Source organism: Thalia democratica, chromosome 2 (assembly GCF_965202585.1).
Source record: "Thalia democratica chromosome 2, ktThaDemo2.hap1.1, whole genome shotgun sequence".
Taxonomy (NCBI): domain Eukaryota; kingdom Metazoa; phylum Chordata; class Thaliacea; order Salpida; family Salpidae; genus Thalia; species Thalia democratica.
In genome coordinates, this window is record NC_139166.1 from 50,627,143 (window position 1) to 50,643,105 (window position 15,963).

The window sequence follows — 15,963 nt, forward strand, 5'->3', positions numbered from 1 at the left end:
TAAAATATAAAAAGTTCAACCTAAAGAGCATACAACTCTTATTGTAGCTATATCTTACGCTTTGAGTATTGACTCCAATAGGGCTTTTCATATTTTAAGGGCAGCGAATTGTAGTAAGAAGAACAATGTGATTGCGGACAAAAAATGGTTTTTTGTTCAATGTTAATACTTTTGACATAATTTCTGAACATATTTTGAAGCAAATTATCATAATTATCTCTTTATACATTAAACATCAATAGTAAATATAAAAGCTTTAAACTTTTTTTACATATAAGTTAAAAAAAGATATCAAAATAAAATATAAGGTATATGTATTCCAGTAAACTATTTAACTTTATGTTAACTGGATACAAAACTTGATTAATTTAAAACATTCGATAACAATACCTAGAGTTAAAGTACATTAAAACTGTTTTTCTAGTTATTTAAACAAAATAACAGTTTCAAACTTGTGTAGTTAAAGTTCTTATACTACTTTTATTGAAATCTTTTTTTTCATAATACAATCTTTCTCTTACGTTCGTAAAATAGTAGTAATAAATCAAATTTTAACACAAATATTAAAGTTAAAAAGAATTTACTTAGCAAAAAACTTTAATAAATACAATTCTAAAGTAGTTTTATATTTTGTTGTGTGAACAATAATGTCAATTTTATTAGTAGTGAAACTTGATTTAAAATAGTTTCTTCAAATTTATAACTAGAATTTTTCAGCGCTTAAACTTAGGAGTGCTAATAAAATGTCAATAGTTCAATTCCGAGATATAAACAAAGAAATTACTTTTTTTACTTGAATTTTTAAACTCCGTTTTTTATATCTAAAAAATAACATCTTTAAAAATCTCAAAAATTTTATTAAGTTAGAATTAGTAGCTATACTTCTAATTATAGATACTTATAAAAAATTAAAAAGTTTTTAATAGAATTTTACTGATAACTCTGAAAAAAAATCATAAAAATATTTCTATAGTTTATACCACATCTAAAACATTTGAAATATATATATACGGATAAAAAGTATATGTTTAACATATATTTAAGATTTGCATGAACCGTACAAAATTGAAAGTAAATTTATAGTTTTTGAACGACAAAAAAGCGCTTAAAATAGTTTTTCTTAGGACCTTTTGTACAAAATATAACCTTTCATTTATAGAGTTGTACATTACTTAGATACAGTATAACTTCTTGTCAAGGACTAACTTTATTAAGCACTACATAATTAAAAAGTACTATATTGATTTCTTTTTCTATGAAAATTACACAGTACAATAGCGTAAAAACATACCTATTTTATATTTGAAAAATAAAATAAAAATTTAGTACCAAGTTGTTGTAAAACTTTGTAAATGTTAATAATTAACAGTCAATTAGAGGATATTGTTAATAAAAGCTATTGTTTATAGTTTCTTTATAAGTCAAGTGTACTTTAGAACTTAATAATTTATAAAGAAAACTTTATTCTTAAATGTTTACTTTTAATGTTTGAAAAAAGCAATAGTTAAAGAAAAACAGAATGATTACGCATTAAAACAATACACAAAAAAAGAGTTATAATAAACATTTTATTTTTACTGCTAGCTTTTGTAAAGCTTTTAATTTTTAAATGATTTTTAAAGAAAAACATTGATAAATATCAGTAACTCATTTTAAAAGCATAAGTTAAATAGCTTTTATTTACACAAGTGTTGTTATGAATACAGTTAAAACTTGTTTACATAAAAAGTTCATTTTTTAATAAAATCATTAGGTTTTAAGACGAATTCGTATCATATCTATTTTTTAATTTAAATGAGACCCATGTATAGATAGTAACTAAAGTGTTTAAAAAGATTGAACATAAATATGCTTAATCTAATCCACATAAAAATTATTAGTTATTTAAAAATTATTAAATATGTGAAATCAATCTCTGTTATGTAAAAAGTATACGAGTACCTAAAAACTCAAATATTAAGAAAAACGGTCTTAAAAATTATTACTTATTTTATGTTGAAATGAAAACTTCACCGGATTTACACCTGAATTGTTTCAGGATAAAAACTAAATTTTTTTCCATGTAGTTCTGAAAATTCACAATAAAATTTTTCCTCTTCCTCTTTTTTAGATACATCGAAACAGCCATTAGACTTATGAACAAAATCTTCATGCAATACATCGCTATCCGAAGCCGATTGAAATGAAGAATAAAGAACAAAAACTTTTCTATTTCCCAATACCAACTGGTCATTTAGCAGCAAACTTTTGTAAGTTTTGAGAACTTTGCTAACTCCAACTACAAATTCATCTTTCCAGAGAGCATTTTCGCCTTGACTGATAAATTTCTCGTAACTCGTTTTAGCAAACTGTGACGCAATAATGATGACGTAAGTACTTATAGACAATGCATCATGAAGTTTTTCCAAGTTCTTTTCCATGTCATTTCTTGAAAGCCAGCCGTTGAAAAAAACTTTTGAAAACTGACCTGAAGACTTTAGATGAGATGCAAACTTGTTACTAGCTCTTCCACTGTTTGACGTAAGGTCTCCAGATGACACAAGAATTGAAATATTAGCTAACTTATTAGACTTTCTCTGACGGGTATACACAAAAAAACCTATAAAAAGACATTTAACTGTTTCTTTAAGTTTGAAAGCAAAATTAAAGTTTTGAAGATGTAAATAAATTTGTGTGTAACTAAATTTTTTAAGAAGTGATAAACTTTTAAGTAGTAACAATAATATTTAAGCTAACTATATCTATTTTTAGTTGGTATGTTATTTTTCATAGCTGTTTACAAAAATCTCTACTTTATAAAAATCATATGAACTTAGGAAAGATACAGATGTTAAAGCTAAACATATTATTTTTACCATTACCACTCAAAAAAAAGTATGTATCTTATTTACTAACCGATCATAGCAATTACAAGCAGCAAGGTCAAAACAATGACGACAACCGTAGTCTTCTGATAGCTACTTCCACTAGCAACTGATGAACTTTCTATTTCTGGCTCTTTAATTAAGTTGTCTTACTAATACTATGAATTAATGCTAACATACTTAAGAAATTTTCAACAAAAAGGTAAACTTAAAACTTAAAAACAACTTTGATAACATTTGAGTATAGGCAAGTGGAATTAAACAAGATAATAATAATATATTAATACAAAACATTTTATATCCTAAAGTTCAGAACAACATTAGTTGTTCATTAACAATTTATAGCTAATATTTTTATAACTTATATATATTTTATTATAACTAAAGTTTTTAGTATATAACGCACTTTTTAAAGGTAAATTTTAAATGTGTATAAGGATGTTTGTGATTTCTAAAATCTTTAAAACTTACTAATAAGCTTTACTATTTTTGCATTAACAGTTATTACCGTATTGTTTATAAATTAATTATGCATCATACTTTGATAACATACCAAATATACAATTTACCTTTAGTACATAACATACCTTTAGTACAATTGTGAAGGTCTTGATAAAAAGAATCAGGAGCATAATCCCATTTTATTGGTTTAAATTGCAAACTTTTATATGTTTCCCAGTGTATGTCTTTCAAATTGTTCATTATAAATATAGCCTGTATATGCGATTTTAAGTTTAATGCATAAGGTTTGATTTTTATTAATATCAAGTTGTTTGCATTTAATTCAAAGTTTAACAGTGTTAAACTATAACTTACATTTTCAAACTAGAAAGTAATAAATGAAAACTCATTAGAATAGTTATACAGCATTGACGTTAGAAAAACTTTAAAAGTAACAAAAATACCTCTTCTGACTTGTTGTAACTTCGTGGAAAGATAATAATGTATCGGTATATATGATATACACGTCTTTCGTACGGTATTTCAAATCCAACTTGAAATCCTTCTGAATTTTTCTGAACTTCGGGTGATTGTGCTTAAATTAATTGTTTTAAGTAAATTTTAAGTATCCTCAATCCTAGTTTGGTATAGCATAATTTGTTTTAGATTTATACCTTTTAAAACTTTTGTTTATTTAAAAACTTTTTTTTTAAGTATAAACAGTTTCATATAGCGTTTCAAACATATTTTTTTGCATAAAACTTTATCTTAGTTATTAAATATATAATCAGTTACTAAATTTTTACTTTTATAAGGAAATGTTAAATAAAGTTAATTACAATTTATAAACAAATTAACAGTTTGCCTATAAACTTGAATTCTTAATTGTTTTATGTAAATTAATATATTTTAATAGCATTTAAACTACAGTAAACATAACCTTTTATACAATAAACTTGTAAATTTGCTTTGCTTAACACTTAACAAACTTATTAATTAAGAACTGAGTAAATAGGGTGCACGACTATTCAAATTCGGACAATTCAAATTCCGACAATTCAAATTCTTTAAAAAAATTTGAAAGGGCCACAAATAAAAAAAGTAATGTACATTTGTCAAGTATAAAAAATACATATGTAGGTGATATTAATATCTACAAGCCATTTTTTTCTTTTTGCTAAACCTTAAATATTTTTTGAGTTATGGCTTAAATAAAGTAAAAAACATAGTTACTTTTAGTAATTTTAAGATATCTTGAAAAATGTTTAAGATTTTTCTAAAAAGAAAAAAAAATGCCTTGTAGATCTTAATAAGATCTACACATGTATTTTTATTTTTTTCAAATTTATAATACTTATTGAGATATAGCCTTTTTAATATTTTTCTAACAATTTGAATTGTTGGAATTTGAGTTGTCCGAATTTGAATTGTCATGTAACCGAGTAAATAGGTTATCAAAATAACTGTATTACTTACTATATTTTTGAGTTATAAACAAAACTTATAGGACTTTGTTTTATGAGACCAAATTGAAACCAAAAGTTTTGATCTAATAAAATAAGCTACTTTTCTAATAAAACTATTGTTTAATTTCTTAAAATAGAGTTTTAAGTTTGGTCTATTATCAAATGTTTCTGTTTCTATAGCGATAAAATTCAAAAATATGTTTTTCAACGACTCTATGTATAGAAGAATTTTAAAGCTGAAAAAACACAGTTAGTAAACTAAATTTATTTGTATTTATTTTATTATATAAATTAAAACTATTTTATACCGGTCTGTTAGTTTTTAATTAGTTTCAAAAACTACAATTAGCAGAAAACAATTTACCAGTAAGATCAATTTTTAGGTTAATACCGTTTTTTCCTCTACAGCCTGTTATTTTTGGATATTGCAATTGAGGTGAAATTTCTTCTATAAACCAATTGTCAACAGTATTTGACATACCTTTAAAAAATATTAGTTTTAAACAACACAAAAGTTGAACTACAGTAACTATACTTTATAAAATTAAAACAAGAAAATTACTAATTTTAGCTTAGTCTTTTTACTAAAACAATTGTATAAATTATTTAATACTAAATTCATAGTACTTAAAGCAATAGAAAACCTTTACTTTTTACAAACGCTTTATTTTTAATTATGATTGTCTTTTTTAGGTTCTGAAATTTAGAATTAAATAACATTTTTTTTCAAAACATTTAAAATACTAACTAGTAAAGTCTTGAGCCCAAGAGAAAACACATTTTGTTCCTTGTTTTATTTCAGTAATATTTCCTACAGTATCTCTGGTACAGGTAAAAATTTGTTTGCATTCTGTTTTTCTACTTATGCAACTGAGTAACACAGCTACAAGTATACATCTTGATTTCATGTTTAATGTTAAACTTAACATCTAATATTCAAGTTTTAAAATTAGATATTTCCTGGCGTAACTATTTGTTTACTTTTTTAAGCGTAACCAGTAACATTATATAAAATTTGTAAAAGATAAATCTAATAATTATGTTAAAACAAAATAAGAGTAAAACACTAGAATTTTTTTAACCAACTTTAAGAGTTTTATAAGCATACAAACTTTGATGCAGTTTTCATAACAAGAATAAAATAAAATTCTCTATTAAGTGTGATTGCTTGACATTTAAACGACGATACTAACTAAAAACTTTACGTTTTAAGGAAAAGCACTTTTTTGTAAATAAGCGTTGTTTAGTTTACCAAAAATGATTTCAAAAATCGAAATGCTACTAATCAAACTTTAAACTACAAAAATGTATTTTAGGCTTTTTAAATTAAAACTAGTAGTATTATCACTAAAGTCAAGTTACAAGTGAAGCAAAAATTTTTTAAATACAAATATTCCCTATAAATCATTAGAGTTCTTTATATTTTAACTATAATTCTGAAATATAAAAATAAAAAGTTACAAGTGATAGGGAAAAGTTTTATTTTAATATTAATAGTTCTACTTCCAAACTAGATTTGTTTACTTATTAGCTTCAACGTCTAAAAAACAAAAAAAAAAAGGTTTTGTTTGATTTAAAACTTAAGCTTTTTAAATTTAGTTTAAACTCTATACCTAATTTTTCCTAAACAAAAACAATATGAATACGACGAAACGAAATATAGTACCAGACTTCAAACTCTAATAACACTTTAATAAAAAAAGTCTATTTAAAATTATTCTTTAAAGCTTTCTATGAGCTCATAATTTTAAAATAAATCAGATGTACATTGGCCAACAGTAGATGGCAAAAAAAATTGTTTGAAAGTTAACTTTACAGAACTTATGATTTTTACTTTTGATGATGAAAAATGTCGTAATAAAGCAATACACAAAAGTAGAGTTACTTTGAACACTTTGTTCTTACAGCTCGTTCTTATAAAGCATTTAGTATTAAGACAAGTTTTTTTAAGTATGATTTCATGAAAACCGGTAACTTTTTTTTTTATGTATGTTTTAAGTGTATAAAACCTTTAAGATAATTTTTTTAGACTTAAGTATAAAGCAAGCACCGCAAACTTTAACTATGTGAAGTCTTATTTAAGGAAAATGCTTTAAAATTAAAATTTTACCGGCTTTACACCTGAACTGTTTCAGGATAAAAACTAAATGTTTTTCCATGTAATGACAAAAATTCACAATAAAATTTTTCTTCTTCTTCTTTTTTAGATACATCATAACAACCATTAGATTTTGATACAAAATCCTCATGCAATACATCGCTATCCGAAGCCGATTGGAATGAAGAATAAAGAACAAAAACTTTTCTATTTCCCAATACCAACTGGTCATTTAGCAGCAAACTTTTGTAAGTTTTGAGAACTTTACTGACTCCAACTACAAATTCATCTTTCCAAAGAGCATTTTCGCCTTGACTAATAAATTTTTCGTAACTCGTTTTAGCGAAATGTGATGCAAAAACGATGACGTAAGTACTTATAGACAATGCATCATGAAGTTTTTCCAAGTTCTTTTCTATGTCATTTCTTGAAAGCCAGCCGTTGAAAAAAACTTTTGAAAACTGACCTGAAGACTTTAGATGAGATGCAAACTGGTTACTAGTTCTTCCAATGCTGGACGTAAGGTCTCCAGATGACACAAGAATTGAAATATTAGCTAACTTGTTGGACTTTCTCCGACGGGTATACACAAAAAAACCTTTAAAAAGTTTAATTAACTATACAGTTTAAAAGCAAACTTAAAGTATTAAAAATAAAACTTAACTTTCTACTTAGGTGTAACTGCTCTTGTTTTTGACAGTACAAATTATAAAACATCAGTAAAAGCATTTGTGCATACTATATGTGTTTTGATATGATACTGCTCTTTTTATACCTTTTAAAACAAAAAATAATACCAACACTTAATTTTAAGAACCAAACTAGTTTTTAAAACAATCTTTTTTTTAACTTAAAGTCTTTTAAAAGTATAAAACAATTTTTTAACACTAACCAAAAATAGCAATTACAAGAAACATGGTCAAAATAATGACAACGACCGTAATCTTTTTATAGGTACTACCACTAGTATTCAACGGGCCTTCTGTTTAAAAATGTTTTTTTTACCTTCTAATATATTAGAATAGTATGCCTGTTTTATATTAAGTAAAACTTTCCGTGTTCAATAGAATTTTAAAATTTGAACTTTAAAACTTAATATATATATAAATATATAAATACCTACTTTTCACTTCAAAAGTTTCTAAACCTGACTAAAAAGGTTAACTTAACGTATTTACAATAACTAACTTGAAATATAAAAACAAAACACTATTATATATCATCTTTTAAATAAATACATTCTATACCTATTGGTAATTTAGTACAATTGTGAATTGGTATTTCATGCCTTGGAACAAATCTATCCCATTTTATTGGTCTATAATGCAAACTCGACCACTTTTTCCAGTGAAAGCCATTCAAGCCGCTCATTTCAAATACAGCCTATATATATTGTTGAGTTTTTTTTAAAGATACAGTTTATTTAGTTGCGTAAACTTAATTAGACTGGCACAAATGCTTTGATAAGATATAAAAATTTTTTAATTAATTTTAATTAACAAGGAATAAGTTTTTAAGCATTTAGTATTCAAAAAACTTTAAAATGACAAAAAACGCACCTCTTCTGACTTTTTGTAACTTCGTGGAAAGATAATGAAGTACCGATGAAAACGAAAACTATTTCCCTCACTTGGTAAATTAAATCCGATTTGAAATCCTTCTGAATGTTTCTGCACTTCGTTTGATTGTGCTAAAAATTTTTTATCATTTTAATTTTGAGAATTGTGTCCTAAGTTCTAATTTAGTTCAAAACTTAAGTACAACAAAATTTATGTTAAGTATATGTATTGAATATATCCTCAGATTTACTTTTTACTGTTCATAAAAATTATTATCGCCATAGCTCTATACTCTTATTTGTTTAGAAAGCTTAAAAATGTAATGTAAAAAATTGTAAATTTAATTTTGTTTAAGACTCAACAATTAAGAACTTCTACATGCTATTTTGTAGAGTAGTAGATTTTTATAATAATTCTTTACAATGTAGAATATTTAAAGTAAAACACACTGAAACCAAGTTTAAGTAAAACTAAGTATATTGTTTTGTTTTTAATAAAAAGACTAAAACGATTATTTAGACCTAAAATGTCTGTTTTTTAGCTTTTTATATAATTTCCTAAGTTACAACGAGCAAAAAACAACTACTTACCACCAAGGTCAACCTTTACCTTAATACCATCTTCTCCTCTACAAGCTGTTATATTTGGATATTCTGATTGAGGTGAAATTCTTTTACTAAACCAGCCGTCAATAGTTTTTTGCATGCCTTTAAAAAATATTAGTTTTATTCAAATTTGAAATAAAAACATTATAACTATATTTGATTACAGCTGCTAGCATTTTATTAAAGTTAGCAGCTTCAATCTTTTGCTAAGTAGTTTCGCTAAATTAGTTGTAAAAAGCAGTTAAACATTAACTTTATATTACTTCTAAAAAAACTTTTTTAAATAAATAACTTTCTACTTAAGTTTTGTAAAAAAGCTTGGTATTTTTTAAATTCTTTTAAAATACTAACTAGCAAAATCATGAAACCAAGAGAAAACGCATTTTGTTCCTTGTTTTATTTCAGTAATATTTCCTACAGTATCTCTGGTGCAGGTAAAAATTTGTTTGCATTCTGTTTCTCTACTTATGCAACTGAGTAACACAGCTACAAGTATACATCTTGATTTCATATTTTTATTCAAGTTTTACAATTGAAATTCTGTTTTAAGCTAGTATCTTTTGGGTATGTAACTACATGTGTAAAGTATAAAAAATCAATTAGTAAAACAAAAAAAAGCACGTGAAAAATAAACGATGTATACTTTATATAAAGTAGTAAAAGAGTAAAAATATATGAGTTTTTTAATAAAAAGTAATAACCATTTAAAAATTAATAAAAAAAATTACTTACAAGTTTAGTTTGAAAAAATAGTTTTGTTTTTAAGATGATATATAGAGTAAAGTTAAGGTTTTAGGTTAAAGCTTGAATATGAACTTGAAACTATAACCACGAAATCAATATGTATATAGATCGATATTTACGTATGGCTAGCAAATGTTAGAAATGAATTTGAATAGTTGTACTTTTTATTAACTCTATAAACAAGTATTTTGTTACACTTTACAAACCAACAAGAATAAAATAATATAAAAGTTTTCAATTGCTAATTGTTGACAACATGTAATGCTACCAGTTACCAAACTTTTAAAAGTCCGTGCATATAATATCAATAGTAAATAGCTATGTAGATATACTTATGTAAACCAAACAATTCACTGAAATGATGATATTAGCTTTTTTACCAATACGAAACATTTAGTAGTTTTCAAAAATTAAAAGATAGCTTTTAAAACTATCAAACTTAATTAGAATATGTACCTGTTTAAAATAACTATTTATACTTATCAACGTTTCTATCCTCGATATATTGTTTCTGTATCCACATACATGTGAGGTAAATTTTTAAAATATTTCGTTCATTTCAATGAATTTTATCTAATAAAATTTAAATTTAATTTTATCTATAAACTAAAACTTAAAGAACGGTTCTACTTTAAATTTTGTTAAGCTAATAATACTCAAAGGTAAAATAAATTAAATCACTATAGCTGCTAAAAACAGTTGTATTAATATAAATATTTAAATAAGTACTAAAAATGCTTGGTCTTTATTTATTTTTTGTTACTAAAATTGTCTTACTACTACAGAGCTCAGCAAAAAACTCAAATCAGTCAAACATATTATTAAAGTTTGTTAAATTTTGATTTACCTTCTAACCAATATTTATACTAATAACAAAAACATTTAACTGCTAAAAATTTTCTAAAACAACTAAATTAAGATTTTATTTTATTTTTTCAATTGAAGTCTTATATATAACTATTATACTATACACTTAAAAATGACAATTTCTTTTTACACAGTAAAACTTCCAAGATACATTTTAAAACTTTAAAATAATGATTATTTAACTCACTTAACTATTATAAAAAAAATTTCTAAGAAGTATATACTTTTTAAATTAAAACATAAACTGGTCAAACAAAAAGTTAGTGTATACTTAGTTTGACTTTCATTTAAAACGACAAGTTTTTAAGTCATATCTAAATGTTTAGGGAATAAGCTATTTTTTCAAATAAGTAGTTAATGAACTTATACAGTTAACTTTAAAAAATACACAGATAAATGATAAAATATTCACGTATTTATATTAGTATACCATTTTTTTAAATATTGCAATACATTTTTTTTTGGTTAACAAACTTTCTGAAAACTTTCGCTAATACAATCACAACGATATTCTATTATATTTAGTAAATTTATTTAAACGTTTAGAGTTTTAACGTTTTTTATATAAATACATATTCATGAATTAGTTAAAATACAGCGTTTTTTTATTTTTCCGTACACGTCATGATTACAGTTATGTATTCTAATTAAAGTTGATCAAAATAAACGACATTGTTGAAATAAAATAAGCAACACATGTTTAACAAGAAAAAACCAATAACATTTTTTGATTTAAAAAGTAATTGAAAAAAATAAGTTTGAGGTCATTGCAAACGTAAAAATAATCTCAAAACTAAACACTTATTGTTTCCTCATATGTGCTTAAAGTACTTATAAATCTTTTAAATCCATTGCTTAGTTTGTTTTGTACACATACTTAATTTGTATTTGTACGTATGTAGTCTAATCTATCACGTGTTTTTTGTCCTCGTTTATGAATTTTATGTTTTTTTGAAAATTTAAGCAGTTCAAAAGAAATTTAATTTTTTTAGTAAATAACAATGAAATACTACGTTAAAACTCTATACTTTAAGACGTTTAACACCTTTAATCGAATATATAAAAGTGTTTCACTATACTAAAAAGAATAATTTAACGTTAAATCGGGCTAATTTTAATGAATGATTAATCTGTTTTGATAGAAGCTGTATCAACTTTTAAAAGAGTACAAACTAAGCACATTTGATACAATTTTCGAGAACTAATTTTTTTCGTTATGATATTGATTGCCTTAAGAAAACTGATTTGTTTTATAAAAAGCTTAAATTTATGTTTAAAACATTTCAAAATAAATAACTTACTAGTTTATTTCTTTATGTTATAAATTTTATAGTTAATTTATTGATATAGTTAAGTTTTAAGTAAATTGACAAATGTATTAAAATAAAAATAAAAATTGAATGCATAAATAAAGCTATTTTCTAAACAACTCAAAGTAGTTGGTAAAATGTAAACTTTGCTTTTTTTTTATTTTTCTAAAAATTTCCATAATTTTTACACAATAATACTATACTATTTTTCAACTGAACTACTAAAACAAACTTTAAACACTGAAGTGTGCAACATAGTTCTAAATCACCTTTAAAGTCAACTTACATGTTAAGTGTGTTTGATACGCTCAAGCAATCTGTAAAATTTCTCCTTCTCATCTGTAAAACACATCGTTGTTTTGAACAAATATTTATGGTATTTAAATAGAAACATACAAAAGCTTTAATTAGTCAAGCTATACTATAACTAAAATGCAAAGTTATAAATTTATACATTTATTTATAATAGATAATGATAGATTACAACACAATGTAGTACTAAAGCTTTATTTTTCATGCTTTTTAAATTTTGGTTCTTTGGTTAATTAATTTTTAACTACTATAATAAATTTAATAAACAATGTTACTATACTTAATTCACTATGAAATAACTCTTTTCTATATGCTTAGGTTAAAAAAAAAGTTTTATTTTGTAATTAAACCTTTAAAAAAATTCTAAATAAAGAAATTTTAAACCTTATATTATTAACTAATTTCTTAAATTGTTAAATTTCTTGAATTAAAGATGTACTCTTACTTGAAAATTTATTCAAACCATGTTTTTTAACAATAAAACTGTACTAGCTAAAACTTCACCAGAATTGACTTTTTATCTTTAATTTACTTTCATAAAATTTTATAAGATATTAAACTAAATAAAACTCCCAAATGAAAACTAAATCTTGCAGTGTGTATTCTGTTTCTTTTTTAGTGCTCATTCAAATGTCAAAGTTATTTCCTGCAATTACTTTCTTATCTTTTTATATCAGAAGTAAAAAAACGCAAATAGTAGCTTTTTAAAAGTTAAGGCTTTTTTATGAAAAAAAAAAGCTGCTTTTAAACAAGAAGTTAATATCTTAGCTTATTATAACTTATTAAAACATATGTGACGAGTGTTTTAAAAATCTACAAAAACTTACTATTCTTTTTTAAACAAATGTATAAACTAAAACCTTTTTTATTTAAGTAACTTAATATCATTATCTTCAATTTTTTCACTTTCTGAAGCTTTACTTACTTATAAAACTAGTTTATTATTATATTTTTCGTATTGTACTTAAGACAATAGCTATTTTACTTTTAATTTTTCTAGACATAATGTTTGTGTAATCAATTATGTTTACTTTAAGATCGTTAAAAAACATAGTATTAACAAATTCATTAAGTTTAAAAAAAGCCAGATTCACGAAAGGTTAATTTATAACTGCTACGCTTCGAAAACAGTTTACTTATTGGCGATGACTTTTTGCAATATAAAACAAAATAGACAACTTATGATCAGTTTTTTTTTCGTTAAGACTATATTAGTTTTAATTAAAATCTCATACAAATGGTTGATTGCCTTAACAAAATATTAATAAAAACTTTACAGACAGCTTCTTCAAACATGACACTTTAAAGTAAATATTTGTCATTAAGGAAGTAGTTTCTACTTATAAACTTGAGTAAGCTTGGTTTTCTTTGCAGTGCAAAATTTCATTGCTAAATTTTTGCGAAAAGTCTTTACAAAAAAATTTCACACATTAAAACTTAAAAAGGATCTATTATTTTAACATTTTTGTGCTACATTAAATGAAATTAAAAGCTTTAACTTATTTAAGTCTTTCGTTGATTTATAGTTTTTAAAATGTGTATTTAAATTTATTTCTTTTTAATTTGTCTTAACTATTTCAGTAAAATTTTATTTAAAAGAAATTATATTTTTTCTAAATGTTATTTGCAAATATTAAAACACTTTAAAATAGTATACAAAACAGTTCAAAAGTTTGTTTTAAGTATTATTATAAAAAACAGTATTCTTCAAAGAAAAAATCTAATTATTATAATGTTTCACTGCTAAATAGAAATTACAAACCACGGCTGCTTGATTTATTACGACTTTTTTCGAATGTTATCAGTTTATACTTTTTGCTATTTTAAATTTTTGTTAATTTTAGTAAGAATTGTTTATTAAACATGTTATCCTGTTTTGAACTAACATTCAAAAAAGAATCTCATAAAGTAAAATGATCTGATATAAAATTATAAAAAACACAAGTTTACACAGCAACTTTAGATATGTTACTTCAATTAGTACAATATTACATTAAACTTGTATAACACAACTGTAGCTATTGTGTACACCATGGTGTTTTGATTCAAACTCAATTTAAACAGCTTTTATCGTTTTTAACTTTTATATATCTAAATTTTAGTTGTCTTCCTTATTTTAGTTAGTATTAGATTATCTAACTATTTAGTTTTTAATTAATTTTGAAAATAGACTTCAATAGATGGTCTTTATGTTTATCATTATTAGTTTTTTAAACGACAAGAAAACGCTAAAAATATTTATTCCTACGACCCAGTGCACAATAAATCTTTGGTTAGTCGTTCACCACGGATACCTTTTAACATCTTGTCCAGGACGTAACAAACTTATATTAAGCTAAAAGTTTCTTAATTTATAAACTAAAGGTTTTCAAATACTAAAAAACTGAACATGCTTAAAAATATACACTTTTAATTTATCTTTTAAAATTAATGCGTAATACTAAAGATTAAAATAAAGACAGATATTTTTTTATATCTTGTATTGCTGTTGACTAGTGGGTTAAGATTTTTTTACTTACTACTAGAACAGTTTCTAATATCATCATTAGGAATTAGATTTGCCATACAAACAAACAATTAAATTTTTTATAAATCTAAATCTTGTAACTACATTGCTTTTTTATATTTTAATTGTATAGCATTACATTTTAACAAATCAAATGCAAAAAACTAAAAAAATATAAAAGCTGATTTTAAAATAGGCTAATGTAATTGATAACGCTTCTACTTTGAAAACATACTCATTTGTGGCGGTTAGCTCCTAGCCACAATGGCAATTATGCCACCAACCCAAATTTTGTCGAAAGAAGTCAAATTATAGCTAAAATTAGCTTGTACAGTATTTAAAATGCAAAAAAATAGATTTTTTAAAATAAATTAAAAAATATAACTGCCATCTAATTGTGTTTTGGAACTTGGATCTAAAAAATCAGAAATTCTAACTAAAATGTGTAACATTAAAAACTACTCCTGCTTAAATGTTATTTTCTTATTAAAAATTTAAATTCAAAGCTTAGAAACAATTTTGTTTAGTAGAGTAATTCTAATGTAAACAAAACTAACTTGTTAAGTTAAAGTCTGTTTCAAACTTTCTGTTTAATTATGGATGTACAACTAAAGTTAGTTTATAAGAGAAGTTTATTTAATACTGAACAGTAAAAATAATTTAGTAAACCACAAGAGAAGTATAAAAGCTAAAAATTTAAACTCATTTAAAATAACATACTTAGCACACTTTTATGTGTAATTAAAAATGTATGTTTTACAATTAGTTTTCAACTACTAAAGTTATAACTTAATAGAAATTATTCAGAAGATTTTTCTTTATAAAAATAAAACATTAGTATTAGGAAGAAATAAAGCAATAATAAAGAACCTAATTTTAGTTTAAGTTGTTAAGTATTTTACATGATATTATAAGAAGTAACATTTTATATTTATAATATAATTACAATACTGTCTAATAAATCAATAAGTAAAAAAAAGAAGAAGAAAAAAAGGTATATTGATTGAGGGTAAAGGTTAGGGGTAATAGGGATACTATAAACAAAAAGTAATAAAAAAATAACAAAAAAATGTATAAAAAAAAACTAAAAAATATATATATAACATAAACCAATAAAAAAAATCTTGACCAAGGGTAAGGGGTAACAGTGAACAAAAAAAAAGGCCTTATAAAAGTTGTTAATCAAAATAT

At 23.7% G+C, this 15,963-nt stretch overlaps 2 protein-coding genes across 2 annotated transcripts; both read right to left on the minus strand.

The window, feature by feature from the left end:
- Positions 1 to 1,572: 1,572 nt before the first annotated feature.
- LOC145849806 (uncharacterized) lies at positions 1,573 to 5,700 on the minus strand. Its single transcript, XM_082954867.1, has 6 exons — positions 5,520 to 5,700; positions 5,136 to 5,252; positions 3,770 to 3,900; positions 3,452 to 3,578; positions 2,896 to 2,997; positions 1,573 to 2,599 (listed from the first exon to the last, which is right to left on the minus strand). The coding sequence occupies exons 1-6, from the start codon at positions 5,698 to 5,700 to the stop codon at positions 2,019 to 2,021; spliced, it is 1,239 nt and encodes a 412-aa protein (XP_082810993.1). The 3' UTR covers positions 1,573 to 2,018.
- Positions 5,701 to 6,877: 1,177 nt separating this feature from the next.
- On the minus strand, positions 6,878 to 9,570 carry LOC145849807 (uncharacterized). Its single transcript, XM_082954868.1, has 6 exons — positions 9,385 to 9,570; positions 9,019 to 9,135; positions 8,429 to 8,559; positions 8,117 to 8,252; positions 7,762 to 7,851; positions 6,878 to 7,467 (listed from the first exon to the last, which is right to left on the minus strand). Exons 1-6 carry the CDS (start codon positions 9,542 to 9,544, stop codon positions 6,887 to 6,889), a joined length of 1,215 nt encoding a protein of 404 aa, XP_082810994.1. The 5' UTR covers positions 9,545 to 9,570; the 3' UTR covers positions 6,878 to 6,886.
- Between the last annotated feature and the right edge of the window lie 6,393 nt (positions 9,571 to 15,963).

What these genes read in the sequence shown, in the direction of transcription:
- LOC145849807 (XM_082954868.1), bottom strand. Translation starts at nt 9,544, where the DNA reads ATGAAATCAAGATGTATACTTGTAGCTGTGTTACTCAGTTGCATAAGT. An exon ending in GGTAAAGGTTGACCTTGGTG is followed by an intron (nt 8,560 to 9,018) that starts GTAAGTAGTTGT and finishes AAAAATTTTTAG; the next exon opens with CACAATCAAACGAAGTGCAG. An exon ending in TCTTGTAATTGCTATTTTTG is followed by an intron (nt 7,468 to 7,761) that starts GTTAGTGTTAAA and finishes AACTTTTTAAAG; the next exon opens with GTTTTTTTGTGTATACCCGT.
- LOC145849806 (XM_082954867.1), bottom strand. Translation starts at nt 5,700, where the DNA reads ATGTTAAGTTTAACATTAAACATGAAATCAAGATGTATACTTGTAGCT. An exon ending in GTTACAACAAGTCAGAAGAG is followed by an intron (nt 3,579 to 3,769) that starts GTATTTTTGTTA and finishes TCGCATATACAG; the next exon opens with GCTATATTTATAATGAACAA. An exon ending in GCTTGTAATTGCTATGATCG is followed by an intron (nt 2,600 to 2,895) that starts GTTAGTAAATAA and finishes GTCTTTTTATAG; the next exon opens with GTTTTTTTGTGTATACCCGT.